The 26407-nt window shown below is 46.9% G+C and overlaps 1 protein-coding gene across 1 annotated transcript; it reads right to left on the bottom strand.

Annotated features, from left to right (window-relative positions):
• Positions 1–886: 886 nt before the first annotated feature.
• On the bottom strand, positions 887–26075 carry LOC142557000 (uncharacterized). The gene is made up of 4 exons (XM_075668512.1): positions 25352–26075; positions 22290–22383; positions 2919–3063; positions 887–1369 (listed from the first exon to the last, which is right to left on the bottom strand). Exons 1-4 carry the CDS (start codon positions 25563–25565, stop codon positions 1253–1255), a joined length of 570 nt encoding a protein of 189 aa, XP_075524627.1. The 5' UTR covers positions 25566–26075; the 3' UTR covers positions 887–1252.
• Positions 26076–26407: the final 332 nt, after the last annotated feature.

Below are 26407 nucleotides of genomic sequence, written 5' to 3'. Positions count from 1 at the left end.
TTTCCCATTGAAAAGCCATGCCCTAATATCGAAACTTTAAAAGCTGAATAATACAGTTTCTCTAATCAGGCAGGTAATTTGTACAGAAGCACTATCCAGCTTGGCTAACGCTAGCTGCGACACCCTGCATAAAGATATCAGCATGATGTACAACACTAAATGTAAAAATATGTCACCGTTTTCAATTTTTTTTTTTCAGTCCGAACAAAGTTTTTGAAACGTCTATCACCTCAGACAGAAAGCGCCGTCTTTCTCATCAAATGTATTTGTGGAATATACGGAAATTACCTGAATGAGAAATCAAAATGCCCAGGTAGATAATTAACAAAGATCACTAATTAAATATTTGGTTATTCAGTGTAAGGCACCTACAGCAATTGCAATGTTGAAGTCGAGCAGTATAGTGAAGTCAGGCTTGCTTAGCAGAAATCGTAAGACCAGTACCACTTACGAAATACAGTGCGCTATGGAATACATTGGCGTTCCAGCTAACAGTTTCCCAAAATCATGAGCAAAGTGCAGTTCAGGGTGATCTTAACTGTAAGGCCAATGCATCTTTAGAATATTTTGGGGACGGATATATCGAAAGGGCGTCTAGTCTTATTATTTCTGCGAGGGTGACACAACTTCCGTTTCGCAGTTAGTACATCTTTCCTAATGTAAATAATGGGAAAGTTCATTAACGATTGTTTTTTTAACTAGCCATTGCAATTTATGACGTAACATCCGCTTCTTCAGGTAATCCACCTTTACAGGCACACAACGTTAAATTATTTATGCTATAAAAAATTTTTCGACTACAAATATGAACAAATATTGAAACGACAATATAGACGAATATATGCATATACGCGTGCATATGAAAAGAAACGTTACCGTGACAAAATCCCGATACGGGCAGAAGTTGCTTTTAATTTCCCAAAAAAGGCACACGACCACCTGTCTGGACTGTCGTTGTCCGGCGGTTAGAAGGACTCGCGGGCCTTCGATTTCGATGCGCGGCGATGCTCATCAAAAATGCGCGACCAACTCCGCAGCGCGGACAACCTGTGTTCCAGCAAGCGTCTTGGCTCGTGCGGATACGAGATGTCTTCCACGGGAAAGGAGCATCGCGGGCGCTCACGTGGGCGCGTCACGTGGTCACGTGGTCGAGCTGTTCTTGGGAACGTCTGGGAGCTGCGTCACTTCCGCGGGGGTGTCGCAGGTTCGCTGCGACCCCCAGGTCTCGATCGAGCGATCCGAGCAGCCTGGATCATCGCGACTGGTACGCAGGCGGCGCGGAGGGCTGCAGTGGACCAGTCGGTGGAACCCTGGGATCGAACGTGGCGTAGTTGTACCGTGGTGGCGGCGGTGGGTAACCGTAGAAGTCCTGAAAAGAGAGAGAGATATATAAGGCTCACATTTCAGTATACGCCGTTGCGTGCGCGTGCTCAAGAATTGTAGAACATTTTGCGAGCATGAACGTAGATGGCATAATCAAATCAGATTGTCTGTTTGCTTAAGTATATCGGATCGGTTGATTCGTGGGGTTTAGAGAGAAAAATAAACAGCTAGGAGAGAAAACGCGGGGAGGTCAACGAGCCAAGCGTCCGATTTCCAACTGTACACTGGGGGCAAGGGTAAGGAAGAGAGGGAATAGAAATAAGAAGAGAGGGAGAGAGTGAACGCTGCGCATACGCAGTACAGACGCACAGCAGGAATACAAACGGTCACTGAGGTCGGTGTTCCTCAAGAAAGTGCAACAACGCACGAATAGCTTTCTGCGCCACCGACGGATGCGGCCAGTGTCCAAAAAAACTTGGACCAGGTTCAAGGAAATGTTCCAGTCAAGGCGTTTACCGCCACAAAGCATCACTGGGGGATAGGTGAGATGCCCATTAGAGAAGGGACGACCACAGCAACGGCACACACGCACAGGACTGACACAGAATGGTTAGCAGTCAGACACTGGGTGAAGCAGTATGTCCCTTGTCTGGTGCGCTGTGGTTCACGTGTCCGCGTCGCGTTCTTACTGACACATGTAATTGCGTATTCTCGTCGCTGCATCCTTCCAAGGCCAATTAATTATGTCCACCAATTAAGTTTCACCACATTACTTGCACGATCAGGAAAGCGTGCAGTTGCAGTACGGATTGAGAATTTCCATTTTTCCGGCGAGTTTCGGCAAGCTTACAGAACGGGCAATAACTGCCTTCAGGAACGCCGGATGCGAGAACACAAACTATTTCACGTCTAGTGTACTTGGAAAGCACCTATCCAGGTATTTGAAAAGATGCCTAATGTGAAACAATGCGAAAAGCAATGAAAATAGTGAACCCGCTTCTTGGCGACATGCAGAAATCGAGAGCAAACATCTGCAGCCGTCAGGCTTCCAGCTCGTTTTACTGAAACACTTGACACGTATTGTTCGAACGTAATAGTGTGTTTTTGCCTTTGACTCACTCTGCCTCAGGGTGCACACTTGCTCACACAGCGCCTGAAGGAGATATACTACAGTGTGCAGAACATGTGCAGTTCTGCACAGTGCGTTTTTTTTCTTTACAACTGAAGCATTGTCTCGTCACCCTTGCGTTTGTAAACAAGCCCCATCTGAGATGTTCGCAGTGCTCCCAGCCGAGCCTTCATTTAAGATGTAGACGACGCGTGTTAGGCATTGTTATTTTTCATCAGTGACTTAGCTTTCGACGCACTGTCTTGGCGTTCACCATGGCTCACACGGTGCTTACAAAAATGACCGTTCTTCTAGATATTTAGAGCGCATTCTGGAGCACTACATCCACTATGCCTCTCATCATTTCTGTATATATGCACCCGTGCTATACTCCCAACCGTAATTGGCTGCACGTATACAAATAAAAATAAGCAAGAAAACAACAACGAAGCGTCCGCGCGACACATGGATCTGCGACTTCGCTTACGTGTCCCGGGCACCCCTGCTGGGTGTAGGTGTCCGTGCTGGGAGGCATGGTGTACATGGCGACCCTCTCGCCGCACTGCATTCGCCGCAACTCCTCCAGGTGCGCCCTGGAGGACTCCGTCTCGGGAGAGTTGCGGTCCTGGCACCTGCGACCGAGAGTGAACGAGTGTTATGCTGGAGCACGCCGCATTGGGTGCCGAGGAAAAAAAAATCATCCCGCAGATCCAACCCGCCTGTTCGAATCCATGTGATGGGAAACTTCGGTGAAGCAGCGCACGTTCAATCCTACATACAAGTAACGGTGATGCGTATGCAGCTGTGCTCGCCTCCATCTTACTCGACGCGTAACCGCGCGCAATGTTTGCCTTTGTACACTACAAAAAGGTGGCAACACTATGCCAATACAATTTTTATTTTTTTACGTTCATACACTACACCTCTCGCTAGCTGTGCCGTGATGGAGACGCCAAATTAGGCGGATGCGCAGTGTCATACTTCGACGCAGCGATGTCACAACACGAAGGCGATGTATGACGCTCGTTGGGGGAATAATGACGATGGCGAGAGTACGGCACAGAGAAGGACGACGCATGTTTGGCTACATTTGAGGATTATGTACCTCGTGTGTCGCCGCGGCGCATGCTCGATCCTTCTGGAGGATCGGCGAAGGATGGACACACACTCAGTAGTACATACCGCATTGCTAAAGAAGTAAAAGAACAACTAACAAACAAATACAAGCAAATAAAGGAATTCGTTGAATACAATAGCGCTTTTTTCCTTAACAGGTTGGTATGCTTTAAATACGCTGATGACCGACATTCTGATTTCAGGTTCTACGTAATAAATTTTTTTCTATTGCGCAGAACAAAGGTGCTGTTACTGGTGCTATCCTTTTGTTCATATACAACCTTCGTATAGATAGATAGATAGATAGATAGATAGATAGATAGATAGATAGATAGATAGATAGATAGATAGATAGATAGATAGATAGATAGATAGATAGATAGATAGATAGATAGATAGATAGATAGATAGATAGATAGATAGATAGATAGATAGATAGATAGATAGATAGATAGATAGATAGATAGATAGATAGATAGATAGATAGATAGATAGATAGATAGATAGATAGATAGATAGATAGATAGATAGATAGATAGATAGATAGATAGATAGATAGATAGATAGATAGATAGATAGATAGATAGATAGATAGATAGATAGATAGATAGATAGATAGATAGATAGATAGATAGATAGATAGATAGATAGATAGATAGATAGATAGATAGATAGATAGATAGATAGATAGATAGATAGATAGATAGATAGATAGATAGATAGATAGATAGATAGATAGATAGATAGATAGATAGATCCATTTTGCCTGTATCCCCCGGGAGGGATACAGGCGAAAAATGACTCAGTGCAAGTCGGCATGCAAAGCACAGTGGTGAGAAAACTCTGCGATAAGGTGGATGGGTCTGTGTCGTGTCTCGGGTTACGGGTAAAAGAAAATCGTGAAAGCGGCCTTTGTTCTGCAGTCGATGATGTGGTGGTGATGATGATGCTGTTGATGATGATGATGATGATGATGATGATGATGATGATGATGATGATGATGATGATGATGATGATGATGATGATGTGGCAGTTTCATGACGTAAAACGCTTTCGCGTTTTGTTTCACATGTCGCTCGCAGCATGTTGTCTGGACCGATTCGGAACAGCGGCTCACGGGACTCTTCGTACTTCGCAAGGTCAATCGTGCGAGTTTCGCATTCATTGCGTGTTGCCTTGACGGGCGCGATCGGGCGTGTCTACAGCGCATTCTGTCAAATGTCGTCAATACAAACATACTTTCTATCTCAATCTAAATGGATTCTTTAAGATCACCAGGACCAGCCATGGTTGCTCAGTGGCTACGGTGTTGAGCTGCTGAGCACGAGGTCACGAGATCGAATTTCGCCCCCATTTCGATGGGGGCGAAATGCGAAAACGCCCGCGTACTTAGATTTAGGTGCACGTTAAAGAACCCCAGGTGGTCGAAATTTCCGGAGTCCTCCACTACGGCGTGCCTCATAATCAGAAAGTGGTTTTGGCACGTAAAACACCATAACTTAATTAATTTAAGATCACCAGGGTGACGTGAGTCCAACTTGTGGTAAAACGCGTGGTCCACATAATCTGCTTTCGTAACCTATTCATATCAGTAAGAACTACCCTATAATCTCCGTACAGAAGGGTACGCATTTCACCAGATTGGTCGAATGCGTACCCTTCTCAAACTCAAGAACAGGACCGGAAACAGCGCTGTTTTGTGTCTTTTTCTCGTGTCCTGTTTTCGCGCTATTACCGCACGACTCTGTACAGAGCGTTCATGAAAAACTACCATGCCTTGAAATACACGGCACGTACTCCTCCCACAAGGCCAGCGCTGTCTGTGCGTCGTGCGCAACTAATACTGCTGTCACACGGTCGCTTTTGATCGCGATCGAGTCTGATCTCGACCACGATTGGCTCCCTCCCGCAGCTGTGCAAAGGAGGCAATCACGACCGATAAATTCGATCCCGATCGGGAAGAATTGCGATCGAAAGTGCGCTGTGTGAAACCCGTATAAGACACTTCTAACTTTCCTGAGGCACACTGGCATGTCTGGAATGGGTCGTGTGTCAGTAACGTGTACGGTGCGCATCATTTCGTGTCTTATCAATCCCTTCTGGAATAACGCACTGAACGGTCCGTCCCGCCAGGCAGAAGTCTACGGGAATAAGAGGAGAGGAAGACAGGGAAAGAGAGAGAGAGATAGATTACAACATGTGCATAGACCGGCTGACTCTACCTTGTGCAGGGGCAACGAGGTCGAGGTAACCACACAAGAAAGGAGGGATGAAAAAAAAATCTCAGGAAATCACTAAAGAGCTAAATCTTTCTTCATCGCGTTAATATAATCGACGTTATTTTATTCGATTTAGGCAAGGATTTGCTTTCGGCATTGGCCTTCCCCCTACTGCAGGCTTAAAGAAGGCTGATAACGTTGATAATAACAGACAATGCTATCGCATTAACATTACCGACAGCATTGTCATCTGAGACCTGCATGGCTACGTGCGCTTTCCTTCAAAGGTCGTCACAAAGTTTCTTGTGGCACTTTTTAGTGAGCTAGTCGGAGCGCATGTAAATCTTAAACCACTTCTCTTGTGAGGATCCTTGTGACCTGGTGGCCTTCATGGTGTCACAGAAGCGAGCACGAACTCTCGCGAGAGCTGACTTGTAGAGGTAAGCGTAAATCACCACTTGAGAGACACGCTGAGTCATGAAGAGCGGGCATTACAAAGCTATCGAGCGAAATATTTGTAAAAGCACGTTTTTTTTTTTTTCGATTGCAACACAAACTCTCTTTTTTTCTTTATCTCTCCCTCAATATCTCCTCCCATTGCCATCTGCGTCTTGCATTTTTGTGTGGAAATGCCCAGTCCCGTTTGGAACAGCTGCTTTTCTCGAGGCTGAACTGCCTTACGCGCATACAAGTCCCAGTGGCCTTGTTGCAGACCATTCTACGTAGCCTGATTTTTTAAATCTTGATTTCTGTTTTTTCACCGGGGTGTAACAATAGACGTCAGCACGTTCTCAACCCGACACCCATGGGAGCAAGAAATGAAGGGTTACTCAAGAAAGACTGAGACTGATGCTCAGAAGCAGCACGTCAACGAGTGCGAGATCGCTGTTACGATAAAACGTACTTAAACGAACATAAACGAATGATAAAGCGTCGGTAACAAAGCGTCGTACCCGCAGGAAACGGAACTATAAGCTCTCCAGCGCGCAAGCCCTGGGTTTTGCTACGATGCCGATCTGCTAGTGCACCGAGCGGCAGGCTTATTAGGTTAGTGGAGCGCTCGACCGGCTATATCGCTCGCACCATCCTTGCCTGAGGTATGCGCTCATGCGAATCCCTGAGGTACGCGCTAATGCTGACGTTGCCTGACGCCGGTTGTTTCGGATAGCCGGCTTTGCCCTTTAAGCCGAAAACAAATAAAAGATATTTCTGTTTCACTCTGAAATAAAATAATAAATGAAGTTTCGGTTACGCTTTCGTTCCGCTCAAATATATCGTTTCTTTTTTTTTCGTGTTAGTTTTCGTTCCCTTCCAACATACTGTGTGGTACGGCATTACAAATATTTGTTTAGAAGATGTAATATTATTATGGCGAAAGCCTGAAGTGGCTGGTCGCAACTGCTCATACCTGAAAAAAGCGGCGTCTAGTCGAGTGAGAGAAAAAACATCGTCATCAGGAATGGATCATGCCCCGTAAGCAAGCAAACATGTAATGGATCAATATGAATGAAGAAGCGAAAGAAAGAAATAACGAAGGAAAAAAAGAAGGAACGAAAGAAAGAAAGGAAGAAATACGGAAAGAAAGACAGAATGAAAGAACCTTTAGGTGGTGCATTAGGTAATCGCATGTGTCGGTGGAACGAAAGAAAGAAAGGAAGAAATACGGAAAGAAAGACAGAATGAAAGAACCTCTAGGTGGTGCATTAGGTACTCGCATGTGTCGGTGAGGAGGTCGACCTACGGCATCATACGTTTACTTCACACTGCGGCTCGTTATGTCTTACAAGAAGTTGTGGGGATGCGCGACTCTCACGGGTCCCCTGATATGTTGTTTTCCCGCATAGCTCCCGTCTCCTGGTAATCCGGCTTCGCCGCGTGCCCTGGTGCCCACGGCAGTCGGTGTGGTTGAAGCGCATCGCGAGAGATGGCAATGAGTGTGGCTCTGCTAGCGCCACCTAACAGCGGGGTTACTTGGGCGCTGAAAGGAGAAGGCACTTCCTCTTTGGCTGCGGGTCGGAAAGTGGCGCGGACGTTCCGCGCGTGCGCCGATCCATGCTTCTGAGAGACCGTCTCGCGAGGCCTCGTTCGAACGCGAGACCGTTCGCGTGACCGTATGCGTGAACGACCAAGCGTTGGTGTCCAGCATGGGGCGAACATATTCGCTCGTTATCCGGTCGCAGTGAGTCGGACTTCCTAGATTTGTCGCGCGCTCATCGGCATGTTTTGTGGATAGCGAATCGGCTAGCAGGTACTGATCTATGAAAGGTGCAATAAATGCCCTTGTGATTGTTTGCACTACTGTGTTCTCGTTCATTTGTTCCAAGAGCACGGGTCAGAACCCCACAAAGTCTGGCCGCACATTTCGTACAACTTGATGCATTACCACGTGTGCATCAGGCTTTCGCCTTCACGCGTTACATGAGTGTAACACGCTGCCGAACATTTTGATTCTCACGACCTGAGAGCGATTTTTCATGTAACTTACAAGTAAATCAAATATCTACTGTGAAACCCATAACGTTTAAGTTTGTCCAATAAAATTAAACGATCCACAGTGTAAAGTGATTTTCCTTTAAATCAAGAAAGATAACACCAACTAGCTTACTGAGTTGAAATGCCATGTTTATTTTCTGCGACAAACTCATAACTGCAGCAGCCTTTGAGAGCAGAGGCCGGGAACCGTGTTTCTCATGAGAAAGCACGATGTACTTATCTAGAAAGAATTTCATCCGTACTGATATCATTTTCTCGAAAAATATTATAGATTACACTTATAATAGGTATTGGCTTGTAATTTCAAGGGTCTGGCGGATCACCGTTCTTGCGAATATATATATATATATATATATATATATATGTATAATGAATGAGAAGAGAAGGGGGTTAAGCGAGGGGCCCGATTTTATTAGTCAGATCACGAGAAGCGAAGCCAACAAACATATATATATATATATATATATATATATATATATATATATATATATATATATATATATATATATTTGACAGTGAATAGGAATCACGTTAGCATTATTTAATGAAGTTCAAGTCTTTGCTTGTTCAATAGAATGATTTGACAAACGGCGTAATAATGGTCCCAGGATATGAATGTCACGCTTAAGCAGCCTCACAGGAATACCATCGCGCCCAGTAACTTCATTGTTTTGCATGGTAGAAACAGGCGAAACAATTTCAGCAATTTCTCTTTCTCCAATAACAAACGAGTTTACTATTGGATTTGGTGGAGGAGGAGGTTCAATAGCAATTTAAGGAAGCTGGGCTGCTAGAGCCGGACCTACGCTAGTAAAATAAGTGTTGAATTTCTCAACAATGTCATTGGTAACGGTCAGAGGGAGAAAACATTTTTTGACGTGTTACCCATAACTTCTTTTACTGTTCGCCACACTCGTTTAGAATCACCGACAGCTTGGCTGATCCGTTCTCAGTAAGAGCATCTTTTTCGGGCCCTCATCATTAACACCCATTTTTCATGGAAGGTTTTATACTGACCTAAGTAGTAATTATTGCTCCTATTATGACTCCATTCGAATGCTTTGCATAACAATGAGCCCCACATGGCGTGGAATCTCAGTAACGTTGTTTTTTCTCCGCGAATATAATCTTTTCCTCGCAATTACTTACGACCCAGATAGTTCAGTGAAATTGTAGTATAGTATTATGTGGCCTAATCCCTCAATCATGGATTATTTGTTTCTCTTCCAGTAGTCTTTTCCTGACGTCTTTTCATTTTGTGCATTGACCTTTGTAACGTTTAATCCTACCCCCCGATGGTTGGACGTTGACCCGGACTGGCTATACAATTACACAAGCAGTCGTTTTACAGCGCGACAACGTTAGACGAATCGGTACGCGGCTGACAGATGTCCTGCGTCGTTTCGCGATAAAAAGGGGGGAAAACATCGCAGCAACAGAGCTATACTGAAAGACGAAACAACAGTAGTCCCATGTTGCTACGCTTTTTTCGAAATGTTTCTCAGCTAACTAGCCCAACAGTGACGTTCGCGATCACCTTTCTGAAGCGCTGACCGCTACTCAGAAAGACGCCTCTCGTACAAGTCGCCGACGAGAGGAGACTCGGACTGGAGTACATTCGGTTCGTTTACTCTACGACGCGCACTCGGCGCATTCGAAAATCCGTCTCGCCAGACCCTACCGTGTAAGGTCTGCTTAAGAACCCCCTTTGCACGAGGTGTTATCTAGTTCATTCCCGGCTGTCTCGAGCAAGAGTCCCGGTCGCGCGGTCAAAGCACGGTACAGGAATGCCTCCAGTACCGTCGTCATGTAGGACTGCCGTAGTCGTCGGGCCATGGTCTGTAGCGCGCACTCGAAGTCATATAAAATTGGGGCCCCGCCGCTCGTTCAGTAAACGGTCGCTGCCACCGCTGGCCATGTACCCCCGGGGGTGGATTATAATATCTGAGAAGTTAATTAATTAATAGTTCCCCCCGCACGGATGTACGAGGAGCTGACGGAGACGTTCCGGCCAACACTGCTGCGCGAGCTCCGAGGGCGCGCTACCAGGAGCACCACGCCAAAGCAAGCTGCGACCCGTGTGAACCACGGCATTCCGCCCGCAGCTCGGTTTCGTTTATAGTCGCCAACATCGACGTCTGTGCCGCTTTATTCACATATTGTTACAGGCGTCGCGTCGCTCTGCCCGACACCAGCTCCGCACTGTTATCACCTGTCAGGTCATTTAGACCTGGGAGAGAGAAAGAGCGAGAGATAAAAGGGAGGCAGAGATGTTAACCAGCCAAGGGTCCGGTTGGCTACCCTGCGCTGGGGGAAGGGAGGAGGGGAATAGAAAGACGGGAGAGAGAGAGACATGGAGGTAGAGAGACGTGCACGGACAGCACCACAGAGTCAAAGGCACTCGCACAAGCCAGACGTCCTCAGAGAGCACACAAGAGCCTTCATGATCGGTGGGGACGGTGTTCTAATGTTGTCTGTTCACTCAGACGACGATCATCTAATTTCCTGAATGCATTGAGCATAGATTGTCTTTGTGCTCAAAATTGAGTACAGCGGCACATAGGTGGTCAATGTTCTCCTCGCAGCCACAGACATCACATGCAGGGCTGTCAGCCATTCCAATCAGTGATGAATAAGCTTTCGCGAAGGCAACTCCCAACCACAGCCGACATAGAAGAGAGGCTTTGCGTCGGTGCAGTGCGGCCCGAGGTCTGAGTGGCAGCGAAGGGTTTAGTCTGTGCAGTCTGGCGAGCGTTGTATGTGCGGTGTTCCACTCAGCTAACGAGAATGTGCGTGCTAGAATGCGAAGCCGTCTCGCAGCACCTGTCCTTGAAAGAGGAATGGGGACGCACTGGTTTGACGTCCGAGCTGCCTTATCTGCGTCATCATTTCCAGATCATCACTAACTTAACGAGATAAGTCCAGTTACAGATTTTGCCGCGAAACTGGTTGAACGAGCCAGTCGAAAGAGAAGAAAGGCGGTTCTGCATGCGCGAAAGAAGAAAAAGATGAATAGAAGGCTCGACAGGACAGCGGTATCCGCCGTTGCACAGACAACAGCTGCGGCTGACAGCACACAGCTGTCGCCGATATCTTCGAATGCAGAGATGGGTCAACCTTGCTCTCTCAAGCACGAAACAAGCACCCCGAGAGCTGCCGCCTTGGCGTTCGTTTTATTTTCAAGAATCATTTTCTAAATCATTTAGTGACTGCAGCTGCCAACTTCAGCCATTTCTTCAGCCCCCCCACCCCCGCCTACCCCTTGTTCTTTTTAATGCGTTAGCATTAGAAATATCAAACTGAAAAAAAAAGTATACATGTATAACATCACATAAAGCTAGCAAGCAATGAAGCCAAGGAAAGCCTAGGGCTAATTTGTTGTGGTTGAGATTGAAATGTATAAAATAATGATAAAAGGGGGAGATCACAGTTTACGAAAGGATAACTTGGCGTTGGTGGAGAGCGAACCTACAACCTACGCATTACGCGTGCGATGCACTACCAATTGTGCTATACAGCGACGGTCATCCACCCGCCCACTAACTGGAGTAGTTCTGAGTGCTAGATCCAGCTCCGGGTGTGTTAGCCAGAGCCACTCAGAGTCATGGCAGGCAAATGTGAAACGCCCTTTGTACGTCCGATGACGTCATGTAACACGTAAGCTTAGGACGGCAGGCACGTGGCTAATAAACCCTCGTATGCCACCTAATGGCACCAAGGCTGCCACATTCGAGACCCTCGCTATGAATGAGCGTTTCTCGTTCGTATACAGGGTATCCCACGTAACATGTGCCAAAATTTTAAAAATATGGAAGTGCCATGCAGCTGGACTGAACCAAGGTAGTGTTGTTTGCCGTCGCTTGGGAGCAAGTCAGACAAGCTTTTTTATTTATTTTACATAATTATATAATTAGTTATAACTATTTAGGTAACTTGTCAAATATTATAATCGCAGCAAAAAAAATCAATCAGAGAATGGTAGGCCATCATGAAAAATTCCTGGTACATATTTCTGTTGCTCAATACGTGCTATGTAATGTTTTTTATGAACTTATTAATTCAGGGGTTTTACGATTTCATTACGAAGATCGCCGTAGTGGGGGACACCGGATTAATTTTGACCCCCAGGAATCTTTAGAGTGTCCTCAACGCACGGGACACAAGAGTGTTTTTTTTTTTTTTTTTTTTGCATTTCGCCAACATCGAAATGCGACCGCCGTGACCGGGATTTCATCCCGCGATCTCGCGCTAAGCAAGCGCAACAAGCATAACCGCTATACCACCGCGGCGGGTACATAAAAATTTTTTTAAAGCCTGAAAGAAGCCCAGCGCTAGTCGCACGGCACTTTTTCGTGTTTTCCAGGCTTTCTTTAACACTTGGAAAACACTTTTGTGTAGCACGTATTGAGCAACAGAATGGTGTAACGGGGATTTTTTATAATTGCCTACAATGGTTCGGATTCACAATTTTGTTCAGGTTATAATATCTGATAATTAATAATTAGTGACTAATTACCTCATTAGGCAAAATACAAAAAAAGTTGTCTGACTTACTCTAAGCGACAGCAAGCAACATTACCTTGATTCTGTCCAACTACGCGGCAATCGCATATCCTTAAATTTTGGCTTAAGTTACCTTGAACAATCGCCCCTCGAAAAGGCAGGACGTGTGTCGAGTGAGCTCCTCAACAAAAATTTGCAATGGAGTGAACGCGGTTTAAATCATGAATGCGGGGCCTCAAAGACGCGTGACGTAATGGTGACGCATTTACGTCCAATTTGCCACTAGATCTCCACTGAATTTTCTTTTTCTTTTTTTATAGTGCTTCGCAGGAACACATGAGTTTTGTGTAATAGATCGGTGCTGCTCTAGCTTTCTCTTTTCTCCTATCTCTACAAGTTCTTGACTACTCTAGCGTTCTGATGATTTAGAGGCTGTTTATTCGCTCACACAATACCAAAAGGAAAGAAGAGGTAAATATTTAGCTTGTCTGTCCCCTTTGTTCCGACGCTGGCAGATGACTTTTGAACGCCCTCTAGCCTCTCTGTGAAAATTTTGTGTAGTTATTATTTAGGTATCGTATTAACAACACCACATGTATACTATTTCGAATAATAATAATCAATCAAGCAATCAATCATTTATTTATTTATTTATTTATTTATTTATTTATTTATTTATTTATTTATTTATCGTGCCCAGGAACAACCACGAGGTCTAAGTGCTGGCGCACGGATACATAGGGCAAAAATCGGCAGGGGAATATAAGCAAAATAAAACAATGAATAAAGAACAATCTTGAAGATTGTACATACAACAAGGCGCAAGGTGAATTCAATATAAAAGGGAGTAGAAGGACAGTTGAACAATATGTGAAAATATGGCACAACATCGCAGAGCCCGGAAAAGAGTGATGACTGCGAGTTATGAAAAATATCAAGTTCATTAAAATTAGCGATATAATGACTCTGTATTCTATGGACGGTCGAGTGTCGCTGGCGCCAGGCAGGACCATGGGAGAGAGAAATAAACGGTACTGGAAGGGCAGAAAGCTTAGCCGTATAAGATTCTGGTTTGCTACCCTCCACTGGGGGAAGGGTAAAGGGAAATTAAAGAGAGAAAGAACAGCGGATAGGATAGGGAAGGTAGGGGAAGGTTGGGGGAGGTCGTTAGGGCAGAAGCATAGGGAAGGTCGTGAACGTCCATGCGAACTACAGTCTCTTCAATAGACCACTCGAACGTAAAAAATTTCAAGAGTGCCTTCGCTGTCTTGTGGTGTGACGACTGTATAAGTTGGCGTTCCAGGACTATTTGCTCCGAAAGCGGCCGGTGATCGAGACGCGGTCGCGAGGGACTGCATGTGTGCGCTGTATCGGGGACAATGACAAAGAACGTGTTCGATAGTTTCCTCGTCTTCGTAGTGGTATCAAGCCGCACTATCCTCCCTTCCCATGCGGAAGGCAGACGGCTTCGTAAATGCGACGCCAATCCACAATTGGTGAAGTACCGTTGTTTCGTGTCGGGGTAGTCCATCTGGAGGATGAGGTTGCAGACAGGGGTCCAGTCGATGTAGACGTGTGTGCTGGAAACCAGGTTCCACAACGATTGTAAGGCATAATATACAAGCACTCGAAGTTTCGCTGCTGCATCTGTTCTTGACAGAGGGATTGGTTCCTGCACGCCGTCTTCATGAGCAGATAGAGCACCTTTATGGGCATGTTCATTGCCCATTGTGCCACAGTGGCTAGGGAGCCACTGAAATGTGACGTCGTGCTGTTGATCGGCGAGGCGATAAAGGAGATCTCGGATTTGTAGCACCAGTTGTTCGTAGGATGCACGGCGTAAGGCAGAAAGCAAGCAATGTAGAGCTGCCTTAGAGTCGCTGAATATGCTCCACTTCTTAGGTGGTTCCTCTCGAATTACGCGTAGTACGCTACGAAGAGCAACAAGCTCCGCGGCTGTCGATGCAGTCTTATGCGACGCCTTGATCTTCAAGGTGGTGACTTTCACAGGAGAAATCACTGATCCTGCAAAATTTTCCACGGTGGTTGAACTATAAGTGCATAAATGGGTATGATAGTTGTATTTTCCGTGCACCAACAGCAGCGAATCGTTCTTGAGAGCTGGTGATGAGAGTTGTACCTTCCTTGGAATTCCTGGTGCTGTCAGTTCAACTTGTGGCTGAGTCAAGCACCAAGAGGGAAGCAAAACTCTCGCAGCTATGTAATCTGATGGCAGGTATACACGATAAGGTAGTATCGTCTGACAAAAAAAAATTACCGACGATTACGTTACTTCCTAATGCGAAATTTGAGCGCAGCAAATAAGCTGTTTCACCTTTTCGATAGATTGAGGCAAAGAAATCGAGCAACACATGTATGCGCTATCACAGAATTTTTTTTTTATTTTTCACACGTATTCCTTTAACAAAGACTCCACTAGGTAAGCTTCTGCTTCGGCGGCACGCACCTCTGGATTCTGACGGCGACGGCGCTGGGCCTCTGCTCTGGCAGCTCGTTTAGCAGCAGCAGCAGCAGCAGCAGCAGCAGACGGAGGACTTCCATCGGTCGTCTCGCTCATGGCTCAGAAAGAACTGGCAGATAATTTCGCAGTGGCGAACGGCAGCGGCAATTTCGGCTCGGGCGGTGCACATATACAGATCCGCCGCCACCGGTCTGGCTCTCTGATTGCCACCGCACAGGGCGAACGGCAGCGGCAATTTCGGCTCGGGCGGTGCACATATACAGATCCGCCGCCACCGATCTGGCTCTCTGATTGCCACCGCACAGGGGTTGCATTGGAGGAGGAGCGAAGAAAGGAATTAAGTTCGAGCCGGCGCTTTGACAACCGGAGACTCGCAGGAAGAGGGGGGAGGGGGGCGGCGTGTACACCCAGCGGCAAACGATGGGGGCAGAAGCGCGCGCAGCAAGCGGACAACACGATAAAGGGAGGAGGGAAGAGATAGCAGCGACTGACTGATGCCGCTGACGCCGATAGTGAGTCAACCCCAGCTGCGGAGTTGGTTTCAGGGACAACGCCGCCGATGCCGACACAAACAATAGAGAGTTTTAGCTCAGCGGGTTTACGTTTCGCTCCGCTCGCGGTCTCCTCTGTTGCGCCAGCGGAGCGGCTCGCGAAAAAAGAATTTTAGCCCGGCGGATCACTCACCCGCTCGAGCGGAGAGAGCGGGGCGCTCTGCTTCTCCACCTAGTGGTCCGAATAGGAGTTACTGAAAAATGAATTTGAATTACGCTTGCTTTTATAATGCAAGAAATGTTGAATAAAGATATATTACAAGTTCTCAGTACATTATTTGTTAATAATATACTGAGTACTAATGTACGGGTCAGCGCCGCAGTCGCCGTCGTCGATGCAGAACTGCCGGCGTTCATGTTCGCGGCTGCCATCTTGCATTTCCCATACACGCCCGCGCGCGCTTACGCACGCTCGCGCGCTGCGTATACCCTCCGCTGGGGAGTGCTTTCCAGCGGGCGTAAACGCTGCTCCGTAAAACCGCTGGCCGCCTCAGCGTTGTGCGCATGCGCAGTCGTGTCACCGCTCGCCCGCTCCGCTCCGCTGGCCGTAAACCCGCTGGGCTAAAACTCTCTAATATGATACCCTCGCTTCCGCAGCGCTAAGAACCAGGTCTAGCCGTGGGAAGGTGGTCACGTATTCGTCGACGTGCCGGGACCTACGTGAAATAACCGGCGCGTCGGCAACTGAAGAGCACCCTATCCGCCACACAAGAACAGGGGGGGGGGGGGGTGGACCCTTTCCTCCTCTTTCTGCATGGCGGCGACGGTGTTCTATGCAGTCACGTTATCTTGACTCTCTAGCGGCGTCAGCGGCATCCAGCGGTATCAGTCGGTCGCTGCTAGCGCTGGGGGGATGAAAGAGGGGCGGAGCTGGTTACGAGGCCGACGACAACGCCGACGACGACGCGAAACCCAGGAACGGACGCCAAAGAGCTGCGCTCTAAAAGAGGTGGGGGGTTGGTCTTCCGGCAGTGCGGCGACTTAGAGGAGAGGGGCGCGAGCAACGTGCCTGACGTGTGCACTGAGAGCTTCCATAACAATGTGAATCTTGACTGGGTAGTCATGCGCAATTGCAATGGTTTTGGATGTTGATGTACATCGGTTCAGCCCTAGGGAAATCCTAAGTGTCTGGACCTGAGCACTTTCGAGTGTACGGATGTTAGTGCTACAGGTATTGGTCAACACTGCCAAGCTGTGTCTCAGACACCCGAGAAACAGCGTCCAGCACGATTGCATCATCATATGTACTGAAGTACCCCAGACTTTTCCTCCAAGAAACTTCAAATGATGAGAAATGGCTGTCAGGCGCTTCTTTAGGTAGGCCACATGGAGACTCCAACAGAGGTCACGGTCCATCGATGAATATGGCGTACGAAGTCATTAGCTTCCGGCTAATGCCACCATTCCTCTTTTTTATATATAAATGAAGAGATGTTGAACGTGTGTAACCAAATCGATGACATTATCAATGGAGCATCGATGATGTTGAAAGCCAGCCATGGCGTCTGGGTAAACTTCACAGCGTTCGAGGTATCGTTCAAGCCTGGCGAAGATCACTCGTTCTATCATCTTCACAATGCCAATAGCCAGCGCGACAGGGCGGTATGAAGTCACCTCTAGAGGAGACTTGCCAGGTTTTAGGTGCGGTACCAAGCGACTGGCCTTCCATTCTTGAGGAACGTTTCAATCCTGCGAGGTGTCAATGAAGATATGCAGCAATGGACTTCGCACCGGTTCACCGAGGTGGCACAATATACGGTAAGCTTCACCATCTGGTCCAGGAGATGACGATTGATTACATAAGGCAAGTGCCGCGTCGAGTTCTTGAGTCATGACCGGCAAATCCATGTGTGAATCCCGTGTGCCTGGAACGTCGTTAAACGTAAGGAAACTTGTGCCCATTTACTGTCCTGCAATCATAGGACAAAAAATTTTCCGCTACATCCAGGTCTTGTCGGCGTTGGAAGAGCGCTAGGGCCTTGGATGGGCAGCCTTGTTAAGAAACAGAACCTAGGCCTCTCACAGTTCTCCATATTTGAGACAGTGGTTTACGGGGGTCAAGGGACTCACAATACTTTGTCCTTAGTTCGGATTCCTGTTTATCATGCGGCGCTGTATCTTCTTTCGAGTGGGCCGGGCTGTCCTTAGATCGCGAATCGTGCGATGGCATCTTCGTGCCGCGAGACGACGAATCGCGCGAAGTCGCTCCCACTCCAAGTCGAATTGCGAGTGCTTCTGTGAGCACATGAGCATGCGCATAGCAGTCTGCGCCGCTTCTTTAATAGCTTCTTGCAGTCAAGAGAAGAGACCTTTCTTACAAGCCTCCTCCAATAGGTTTTTTAACACAGTCCCATCTATTGCTTGTAGTGTGCTAGGCGTATGAGTGTTAGACATGCCGTCGAACTTAAGGTAAGTGGAAATGTCATCGCTCCCATGTGCCTCAATGTCCAACAACCCCTTAACGCCCATGTCAAAGCGGCGTGATACAAAGGTCAATCACGTCCAGGCAGCTGCTGTACACTGTGCCCCCTAGAAATGTAGGACTAGAGACATTCAGCAGCAAGTCGTCATGATTGAAGACGAATGAAGCGAGTCTTCGTCCCGCTTCGTTAACTTTTGAGCTTCTCCAAATGCTCTGACGGGCGTTAAAGTTCCCTGTGATAATTGAAGGACCAAGATGTGCTTTTGTTATGTCTGTTAGTATTTTGATGTCAAACGGGCTCAATGGAGATAGGTACGGGCCTATGAGTGTAAAGGTGAGCTTTTTTATTTTTGATGGTTAGGGAGACATAGTGATTGCCGTCATAAGGGTGCACAGGCTGGACGACGTAAGCAAGCTCACGGCGAATGAAAGCGACGACCTTGCTGCTTTCGTTGTTGCTTGAGAACGTGACTGACTCGCAGCCGGATGATGTGATTGGATGGGATCATTTTGGTGCGCAGATAACGATGATTGGAAATCTGTTAAAATGCACAAACTGGTGAAAATCAGCAATGCAAAATCTAAGACGTCTGAAGTTCCACTGAATAAACGATGTATCTCTGACCTCCTTACGAAATGACTGGTGATTGTTAGTCATGGTTCACTCGACGGTTGCTAGGACTGGGCTCAGCGAGTCCAGCACTTGTAGTTCCCTTCGAGCAGATCGAGTTTCGATGCTGATCAACATTACTCTGATGACGTTGATTAGGGACTGCAGCATCGGAACGATTTGACGATCTACTGTTGGCACATCATGAACTGAAGTTTGCTGTGATGGAGGCATCAACCGTGTAAGCTCCTTGGAAGGCTGGGCCTTCTGGAGCGCCGACCAGTCTCCTACACGGGAAAGTTTTTCCTTTTGATTCCTATATGGGGTCTCGGGTCTGTTTGTGCTTAAGCTGGTCTCGATGACACAACTTTCCGTCGATGACGACGTCGACGCCGGACCTTTTCAGAAGCTTCACTATGAGATGCGTTATTCCTAACCAATTGTTTTTTTTTTACCCGCCGTGGTTGCTCAGTGGCTATGGTGTTGGGCTGCTGAGCACGAGGTCGCGGGATCGAATCCCGGCCACGGCGGCCGCATTTCGATGGGGGCGAAATGCGAAAACACCCGTGTGCTTAGATTTAGGTGCACGTTAAAGAACCCCAGGTGGTCAAAATTTCCGGAGTCCTCCACTACGGCGTGCCTCATAATCAGAAAGTGGTTTTGGCACGTAAAACCCCAAATATTATTATTATTATTAACCAATTGTTTCAGGATAGCAAATTCTTTTTTGATACTTGGGAAGTCTTTAAATGTTGCTTCATGAGACCCGTCACAGTTGCCGCACCTAATATTTGTTGCGCGGCAGACGTCTGCAGTGTGCGACTTCTCGCACCGGAGCACACTGGAGATTTCGCACAGGTGCCTTTGACATGTCCGATCCTGAAACACTTGTGGCATTAAAGCGGCTTGAGGACAAACGGTCTAACGACGTATCGGAAGTGACCGACTTTGACATGCGAAGGAATAGAGTCGCCCTTGAACACTACCTTCACGCAGTGGCTGTTTCCAAGGCGACATACGTCCGTTATGACCACTCCTTCATACGCCGGTTCACTCAAAATGGGCAGGTCCGAATTCGTAATTGTCAGGTCAATGTCGCAGATTACGCCGGCAGTACAGGTTGCTCCCATTCATATAACCGGTAGCACTTCGATGTTCCCCAATTCTGTAATCTGTCGGAGCTTGTCTAGCGCATTCAGACGGGTCGTGTCGACAGCCAAGACATTCTTCCGCGTGCTTAGTCGGGCCTCCTTAATTTTATTTGGCGCTATTCCCTCAAAGAAAACGGAGAGAGCGTGCATGTTTAATCCTCCAAGGCAGACGGAAGAGTCCACATGTATGAATAGGATGGTGTGCGGCCAGCGCTCATGTTTTGCCTGCAGGGTTACTCCCAGATGATGACGTCCTGATGAGTCTCCTTTTGGCCTTTCGGTTTCTCACCGACACAAAGCTGTCATCCGACGGGTCATTGCCTGAGACTGAGTAAACTTCAGTGTCTTCACTGGTGCTCAAAGTGCCTCGCTTCCTTGAAGTGCTTGTCAAAGTAGGCCTGTGGTCTGCTTTGACAGAAGTTTGAACAGAAACAGAAGGTCAGCGTGATTACACCGGCAGCGAAGTAAAAGCAGTGACAATAATCCAACAGTGTTAGAACAAGGTCCGGCCTCCGTGTTAGCGAAGCGGTGATGATATATGCTTAGAAACGTTTTCCGGACCCGATCTATAATGTCACTGTTGGATCTAGAGATGTCATTCCAGACGACCGACGCGCATTCGAGTTGACGAAGACAGATTGCTGTGTGCAAATTACGGGATGATGTAGAAGAATGGAATTATCTCGACAGTCTGCGAACAGAACCAAGAGAGCGCATACCCCGCACCATAATGCGGTTATTGTGAGCTCAAAAGAGCAAGGTTGTACACTGTAAAATAATTTACACCCTAAAAAGTGAGAAAGGGTGTAAATATGTCTATAACTCACACCCTTAGGGTGTCCGTTATATAGATAACACCCCAAGGGTGTGAGTTATAGACACATTTACACCCTTTTTCACTTTTTGGGGTGTAAATTATTTTACAGTGTATCAAGAAGCGCACGGAGATCATTGATCTCACAGACCTTACCAAATGGTACAGTATCTACACAATAATAAAAAAAAATTCTTGCTGTTTTGCGCGTGAAAGTAATGATTTTGGTCTAAGCAGCATTCAAGGTGATGTTATTATCTTTGCACCTTTTAGATAAAGAAATCAAGTCAGAGTGCAGGATGCGACAGTCATCAATAGTATGAATTTCCTTAAAAAGCTCGATATATAGAAGGAATGAAGAATTCCGAATAGCAGAAAAAAAATTAAATTATAGGGTTTTACGTGCCAAAATCACTTTCTGATTATGAGGCACGCCGTAGTGGGGGACTCCGGAAATTTGGACCACCTGGGGTTCTTTAACGTGCACCTTAATCTAAGTACACGGGTGTTTTCGCATTTCGCCCCCATCGAAATGCAGCCACCGTGGCCGGGATTTGATCCCGCGACCTCGTGCTCAGCAGCCCAACGCCATAGCCACTGAGCAACCACGGACGGTCGAATAGCAGAAAGAACGTCATTATTAAAAATTTTAGAAAGGAGTGGTCCTAATACTGATGCTTAAGAGAGGTCGGTAGTATTCATGTAAAAAGGGGATGCATGCCCATTGACGTTAGCATACCGTGATCTATCAAGAAGATAACCGCGCAAGAGATTTACAATTGGCGAATCAACACCAGAGTGCGTAAGTTTGATCAGAAGCTGAGAGTGGCTAACTACATCAAAAGCCTTGCCACAGTAATTAATAACAATAGTAAGAAGAAGAAGATGATGAAGAAGAAGGAAAATAAGTAGAAATGTCTATTTCGCCATTGGGCAGAGCGTTGAACTGTTTCTATATGGCTCGCCTCAGCGAAATGTCAAACTCTGAAATGTCGTACTTTACGCCCTCCTACCCTACTGCCTTTTAAATTTACCACCAGTCATGTAATGACAGGTTATACTTTGGACAAAAAAATCTCTTATTACTTAACAGACAAGCACGAGCAACCATTTAGATGAAAGATGGCAAAATATTTAACAATTTTACCCACATTCATACAACAAAAGAAGAAAAAAAGATATTGAGATGAAACTGCGACTGACAGGGCGTATCTATTCTGTGACGACCCCCTTCAAGTACGACATAAATAAATGCGCCTTTTTGGGACTTAGCTCGTTTCGTCGCCCTCGGGTCGCTTCTACTCACAAGCCCACGTGCTCAGTCAAGCAGCGGAAACTCACGTCACCGATCACCGACGCTGGACTTGGCACAACGGATACCACAGCCCTGCCGCAACTCATGCTCGTGTCCCACGCACCGATAATCTTCATCGCAATTCATCGTGCGAGGAGGCTGGTCCTAATGGCACAGCTTCTCAGGCAAGAAAAGAAACTCACCAGTAGCTGAGGCAGAGAGCTATCGCCACCAGGGACAGGGTGATGACGCCGAAGAGAGGAACGTACCGGTTGAAGAAACGCCGGTGCCAGTCATCTGCGCAAAGTGGGCACGACTTCTACACGATGAGCTCAGACCGTGGGTGTTACAGGGAGAGAGAGGGGGGGGGGAGGGGGGGATAACAAGAGGCCAACAGCTACAACATTTCACTTCTAAGTTGTTTATGAGTGAGTAGTATATACTATTGAAGCAATCTTGCGAGATGCAAAAAGCGCTCGTCCACTTCGACTTAGGCGCAAGGTTAAAGAACCCCTGGAAGAGAGGGGTGGGGTAAAAGTCAATGCGAAGTCCCCTGCCACGGCGTACCAGATCCTAATTTTATTTCGTTTTAACTTTCAGTGAAGGTACAACAAACCTTCTAATTCTTAGAAAAAGAAAGGTGCTGGCAAGCTCTAAAAAGTACCCTAAATATATGATAGAACAAAAGAACAAAAGAACAGAATAAGGCAAACCAGGGATCGATTTTTTTGTTAGTTACAACTATGTGAGGCAAACACACCATGAAGTCAAGGATAACATAGGTGACATTTACTGTTGTTCGTAAATTGAAATGCAATAGCAATAAGGAAAAATGAAAGCGGTCTCAAATACAAGTTTCCGCACATGGAAGCCGAAGCCAAATATTTCGAATTAGGTGAGCCGGGCATTACGTAACTACATCTACCATGGCGTCTCTCCTTCCGTCAACGTTTATTTATTTATTTATTTATTTATTTATTTATTTATTTATTTATTTATTTGTTTATTTATTATACCACCATTCACCCAGTGGGCATAACAGTAGGGGTTATTGAACGTGTATGCGCAAAAATATTCGCATGTGATAGAACACTACAACATCAAAAAGCACACAATAATAGAAAACTGTGCAATAAGATTAGTTATAGCGATGGAGACGTCGTTATAACACAAAGTTAAGAGACACAAATACAAAATGCCAGTCAGGTTCACACATGAACTGAACTAAAAGCATTGTGCGCTACAACTCACACGTGATTACACAGAACTGCGAAAAATTTGTCGCTACAGGCAATTTCAATGACGTCACCAGGAGGTTGATTCCAACAGCGTACGGTATAGGGTTTAAAAAAAATCCTTCAATGTAAACTTCTTTGGGCATTCGGGCAGTGCACTAGATTAGGCCCTGGGAATATTAGCCGGGGTCATTCACGGCCAAGGCTGAGGGATGTGAGGATGCATTCTTTCTACCGCGAGCGTAACGTGGTACGTGAACTGACCAACGTGAACTAGGAACCAGTTCCGGTTACACGCATGTACCAAGGACGCGGATTCCTTATGACGTCACGGCACACCGTCTCGCTCCGTTCCTATCGAACGCTGCAGTGGCTACGCGCGAGCGCTGCCTGAAGATGCGTGCGCAGAACATGCGTTTGATTTCTTTCTGAAACAACGCCGCCATACCTAACCTTATTGTTGAACGACGTCACTCGCATCTTTCTCCGTCATGACGTCACGATACTGCCGTCGGTGACGGCATCGCGGTGCCGGCATTGTGCGGCAATTTTCCCACCCCTTATACTTTTTTACCTGTGGGACTTTACACGTGCGGGAAACGTGTGGTAGTGTTTCTAAAGCTCCCAAACTATGCGCTGGCACTCCTTTATGGAAGCACTAAGGACCTAAGCTGAATTAATTGATGCTTCATAGCTTGTAGTCCAGCTTCTTCAAGATGTGTCTGAAGGGTTGTATCTCAAACTCTAGAAGTCATTTACTCCCTGTTGGCTTTATGTGCTTATGCATCTTCAAGATGTAGTCTTCTGTGTCCTGCTATAGATTGTATTGCAGGATTAAATATTAACATTTCATCATTAACCATGCTGTTGGATTAGAAGAACAGATAAAGATGGAGAGAGAGTGTGAGTGTATACGTATGAATGTTCGTGTATGTATGTACGTACGTATGTGTGTGTGTGCGTGCTACAGCATTCTTAATGCACAATGTTATGAAATTCTGTTAATATGTGTTCTTGAGGGACGCTTTCCTAGTTAGCTTAATTTGTTCATTTATATCATGTTTTGTATAAAGGCTTAACTTGCTTGCGTGTGTTTAATGTGCGTGTGCTTGTTATATGTGCTAAATGAGTAACGTTTATTTTTTTATTATGCCATGGTACAGCCGACGCACATACAGCTAATCTTAGAACGACAGAAAGCTGAGCTAGTTGGTAAGGATTCATTATGCAAAATAGAAGTGAGGCGTGCAGACTAGGACACAAGAGTAGAGAAGTGGACAACACGAACGCCGACTATCAACTGAAGGGAGCACTGAGGCGAAAAAAGAAGAAAGAAGACCGGCACGTGTACCCGATTGACACGTGGTGTTACCATACCTGAGCATGCGCAGATGAGTTTTGTGTCTTCTTTCTTTCTTCGCCTCAGTGCTCCCTTCAGTTGATAGTCGGCGTTCGTGTTGTCCACTTCTCTACTCTTGTGTCCTGTCTGCACGCCTCACTTCTATTTTGCAGCTAATCTTCCCATTTGTCTGCACTTGCTAAACAGAACAAAAATAAAACATGCATTTATACACTTATTCCCATTGTTAGCATGTATGGCATGTTTGCGCGAGCCTGTGGCTCATTACGTTATTCACTGCGTCACACTTTCAGCGTTCGCGAATTTCCAGAAGCATTTAAACGCGTGTTCGTTATGTATACGTGTATGTGTGCAGGATTTTTATCTTACTTAAATGTACCTTACTGTATCTTACTTAAATGTGCGGCTTTTCTTTCGAGGAACCCGTTTGGGTTTTCTTTGTAGCAATTGCTACGAACGGGTGGATGTCTGATTTTCCCTTTATTCATTACTTAAATGTAAATGTGAACTCGTAATTCCTGCTTCTCGCGTTAGAAAAAAAAGAAAGGTGTGGAAACTTCGTCCAGCTGCTAAACGGAATTCATATCGTAATATTTTTTTGTTTACTGTGCTTGAAAAGAAAGAGCCACAAAACATCAGTTGAACGAAACCTATCGGGGTTCGTACTTACGCCTGTTTACGTCGCGCTCGCCGAGCACGTAAGTCCTGAAGGCCGCCCAAAATCCCGGCTCGCGCTCGTCCTCGGTCAGCGTTCCGGACGTCACCACAACCAGATCGCTCGACGAACTATCTTCCCCGCGCACCACTTCCGGCTGTTTCTGCAGCGCCACCAGCGCCGCGATCACACAAAACGCGAAACGACCGACCGGCTGCGCCGGAAACATGGTTTCTCGCTGGAAATGAACGCCTCTTCCCCCTGGGTACCCCGAGCTGCTGCACGGCCGTCGTCACCGATGTCTGTGAGTCCGTCGTCTGCTCGAAGACGCCCGAATCGTCGACATGTCGTCTGCTGCACGGCACCACCACGAACACCCCTCGGAAAACACCGCCGAGGCAATCGCGCACAACACCACCGCCCCACAAGCTGCGTACGGTACAAGCGGCTCGCGATGCGGACCCGGAGTCGAGCGGAGACTCGACAACGAGCTCGCGAGCCAGGAAGAAAAGCTGGCGAGCGCGCCGCTTGTCAGATCGTCGGCGCTGGCGCCCCCGGCGATAGACGGTCTGCGAAGCGAGCAACTGGGGGGCTGCCGACGCTTGACGAGTCTTGGGCCGGCGTCGGCCGAGCGGTTGTCACGCAGGGGCAGCTGCCCGAAGTGCAAGGGTTACTCTGAGGTTTGCGTAGGCCAAACATATCCGTCTTCGGCCACCTGCGCATTGTCTTGCGGCACTAGCCAGGGGCGAGCGAGAGCTACTTGCGGCGTCATCGTCACAAGAGGAGAATTTATTGTTCTGGAGAGACACAGATCTCAGCCTCAGTCCTTCTAATGCTCTCTGTAGTAAAAAAAAAAAAAAACGAGCAGTCAGTTTCCGTCTAAACCAGCCGTGGTAACCTAAGCGGTTGCTGGACACGAGGTTGCGGGTTCGAGTCCCGCCAGCGGCGGCCGCATTCCGGTTGCTCGTAGCATTGTAACATCGTGTTGACCTTCACTGCGTACACTTTGAGCTGAATGCACTCATTTCTTAAGGCTGAGAGTTAAGATAGACGAAAAATTCCGATGACGCT

Source organism: Dermacentor variabilis, chromosome 9 (genome assembly GCF_050947875.1).
Source record: "Dermacentor variabilis isolate Ectoservices chromosome 9, ASM5094787v1, whole genome shotgun sequence".
NCBI classification, from domain to species: Eukaryota; Metazoa; Arthropoda; class Arachnida; order Ixodida; family Ixodidae; genus Dermacentor; species Dermacentor variabilis.
The sequence above is the reverse complement of the archived record's forward strand: the minus strand, read 5'-3'. Positions and strand labels throughout refer to the sequence as shown.

Bases quoted from the DNA above. Each gene is read 5' to 3' on its own strand.
- LOC142557000 (XM_075668512.1), bottom strand. From the start codon at position 25,565: ATGTTTCCGGCGCAGCCGGTCGGTCGTTTCGCGTTTTGTGTGATCGCG. The intron at 22,384-25,351 runs GTAAGTACGAAC...CACTTTGCGCAG, and splicing joins CGAGCGCGACGTAAACAGGC to ATGACTGGCACCGGCGTTTC. The intron at 1,370-2,918 runs GTAAGCGAAGTC...CTCTCTTTTCAG, and splicing joins AGCAGGGGTGCCCGGGACAC to GACTTCTACGGTTACCCACC.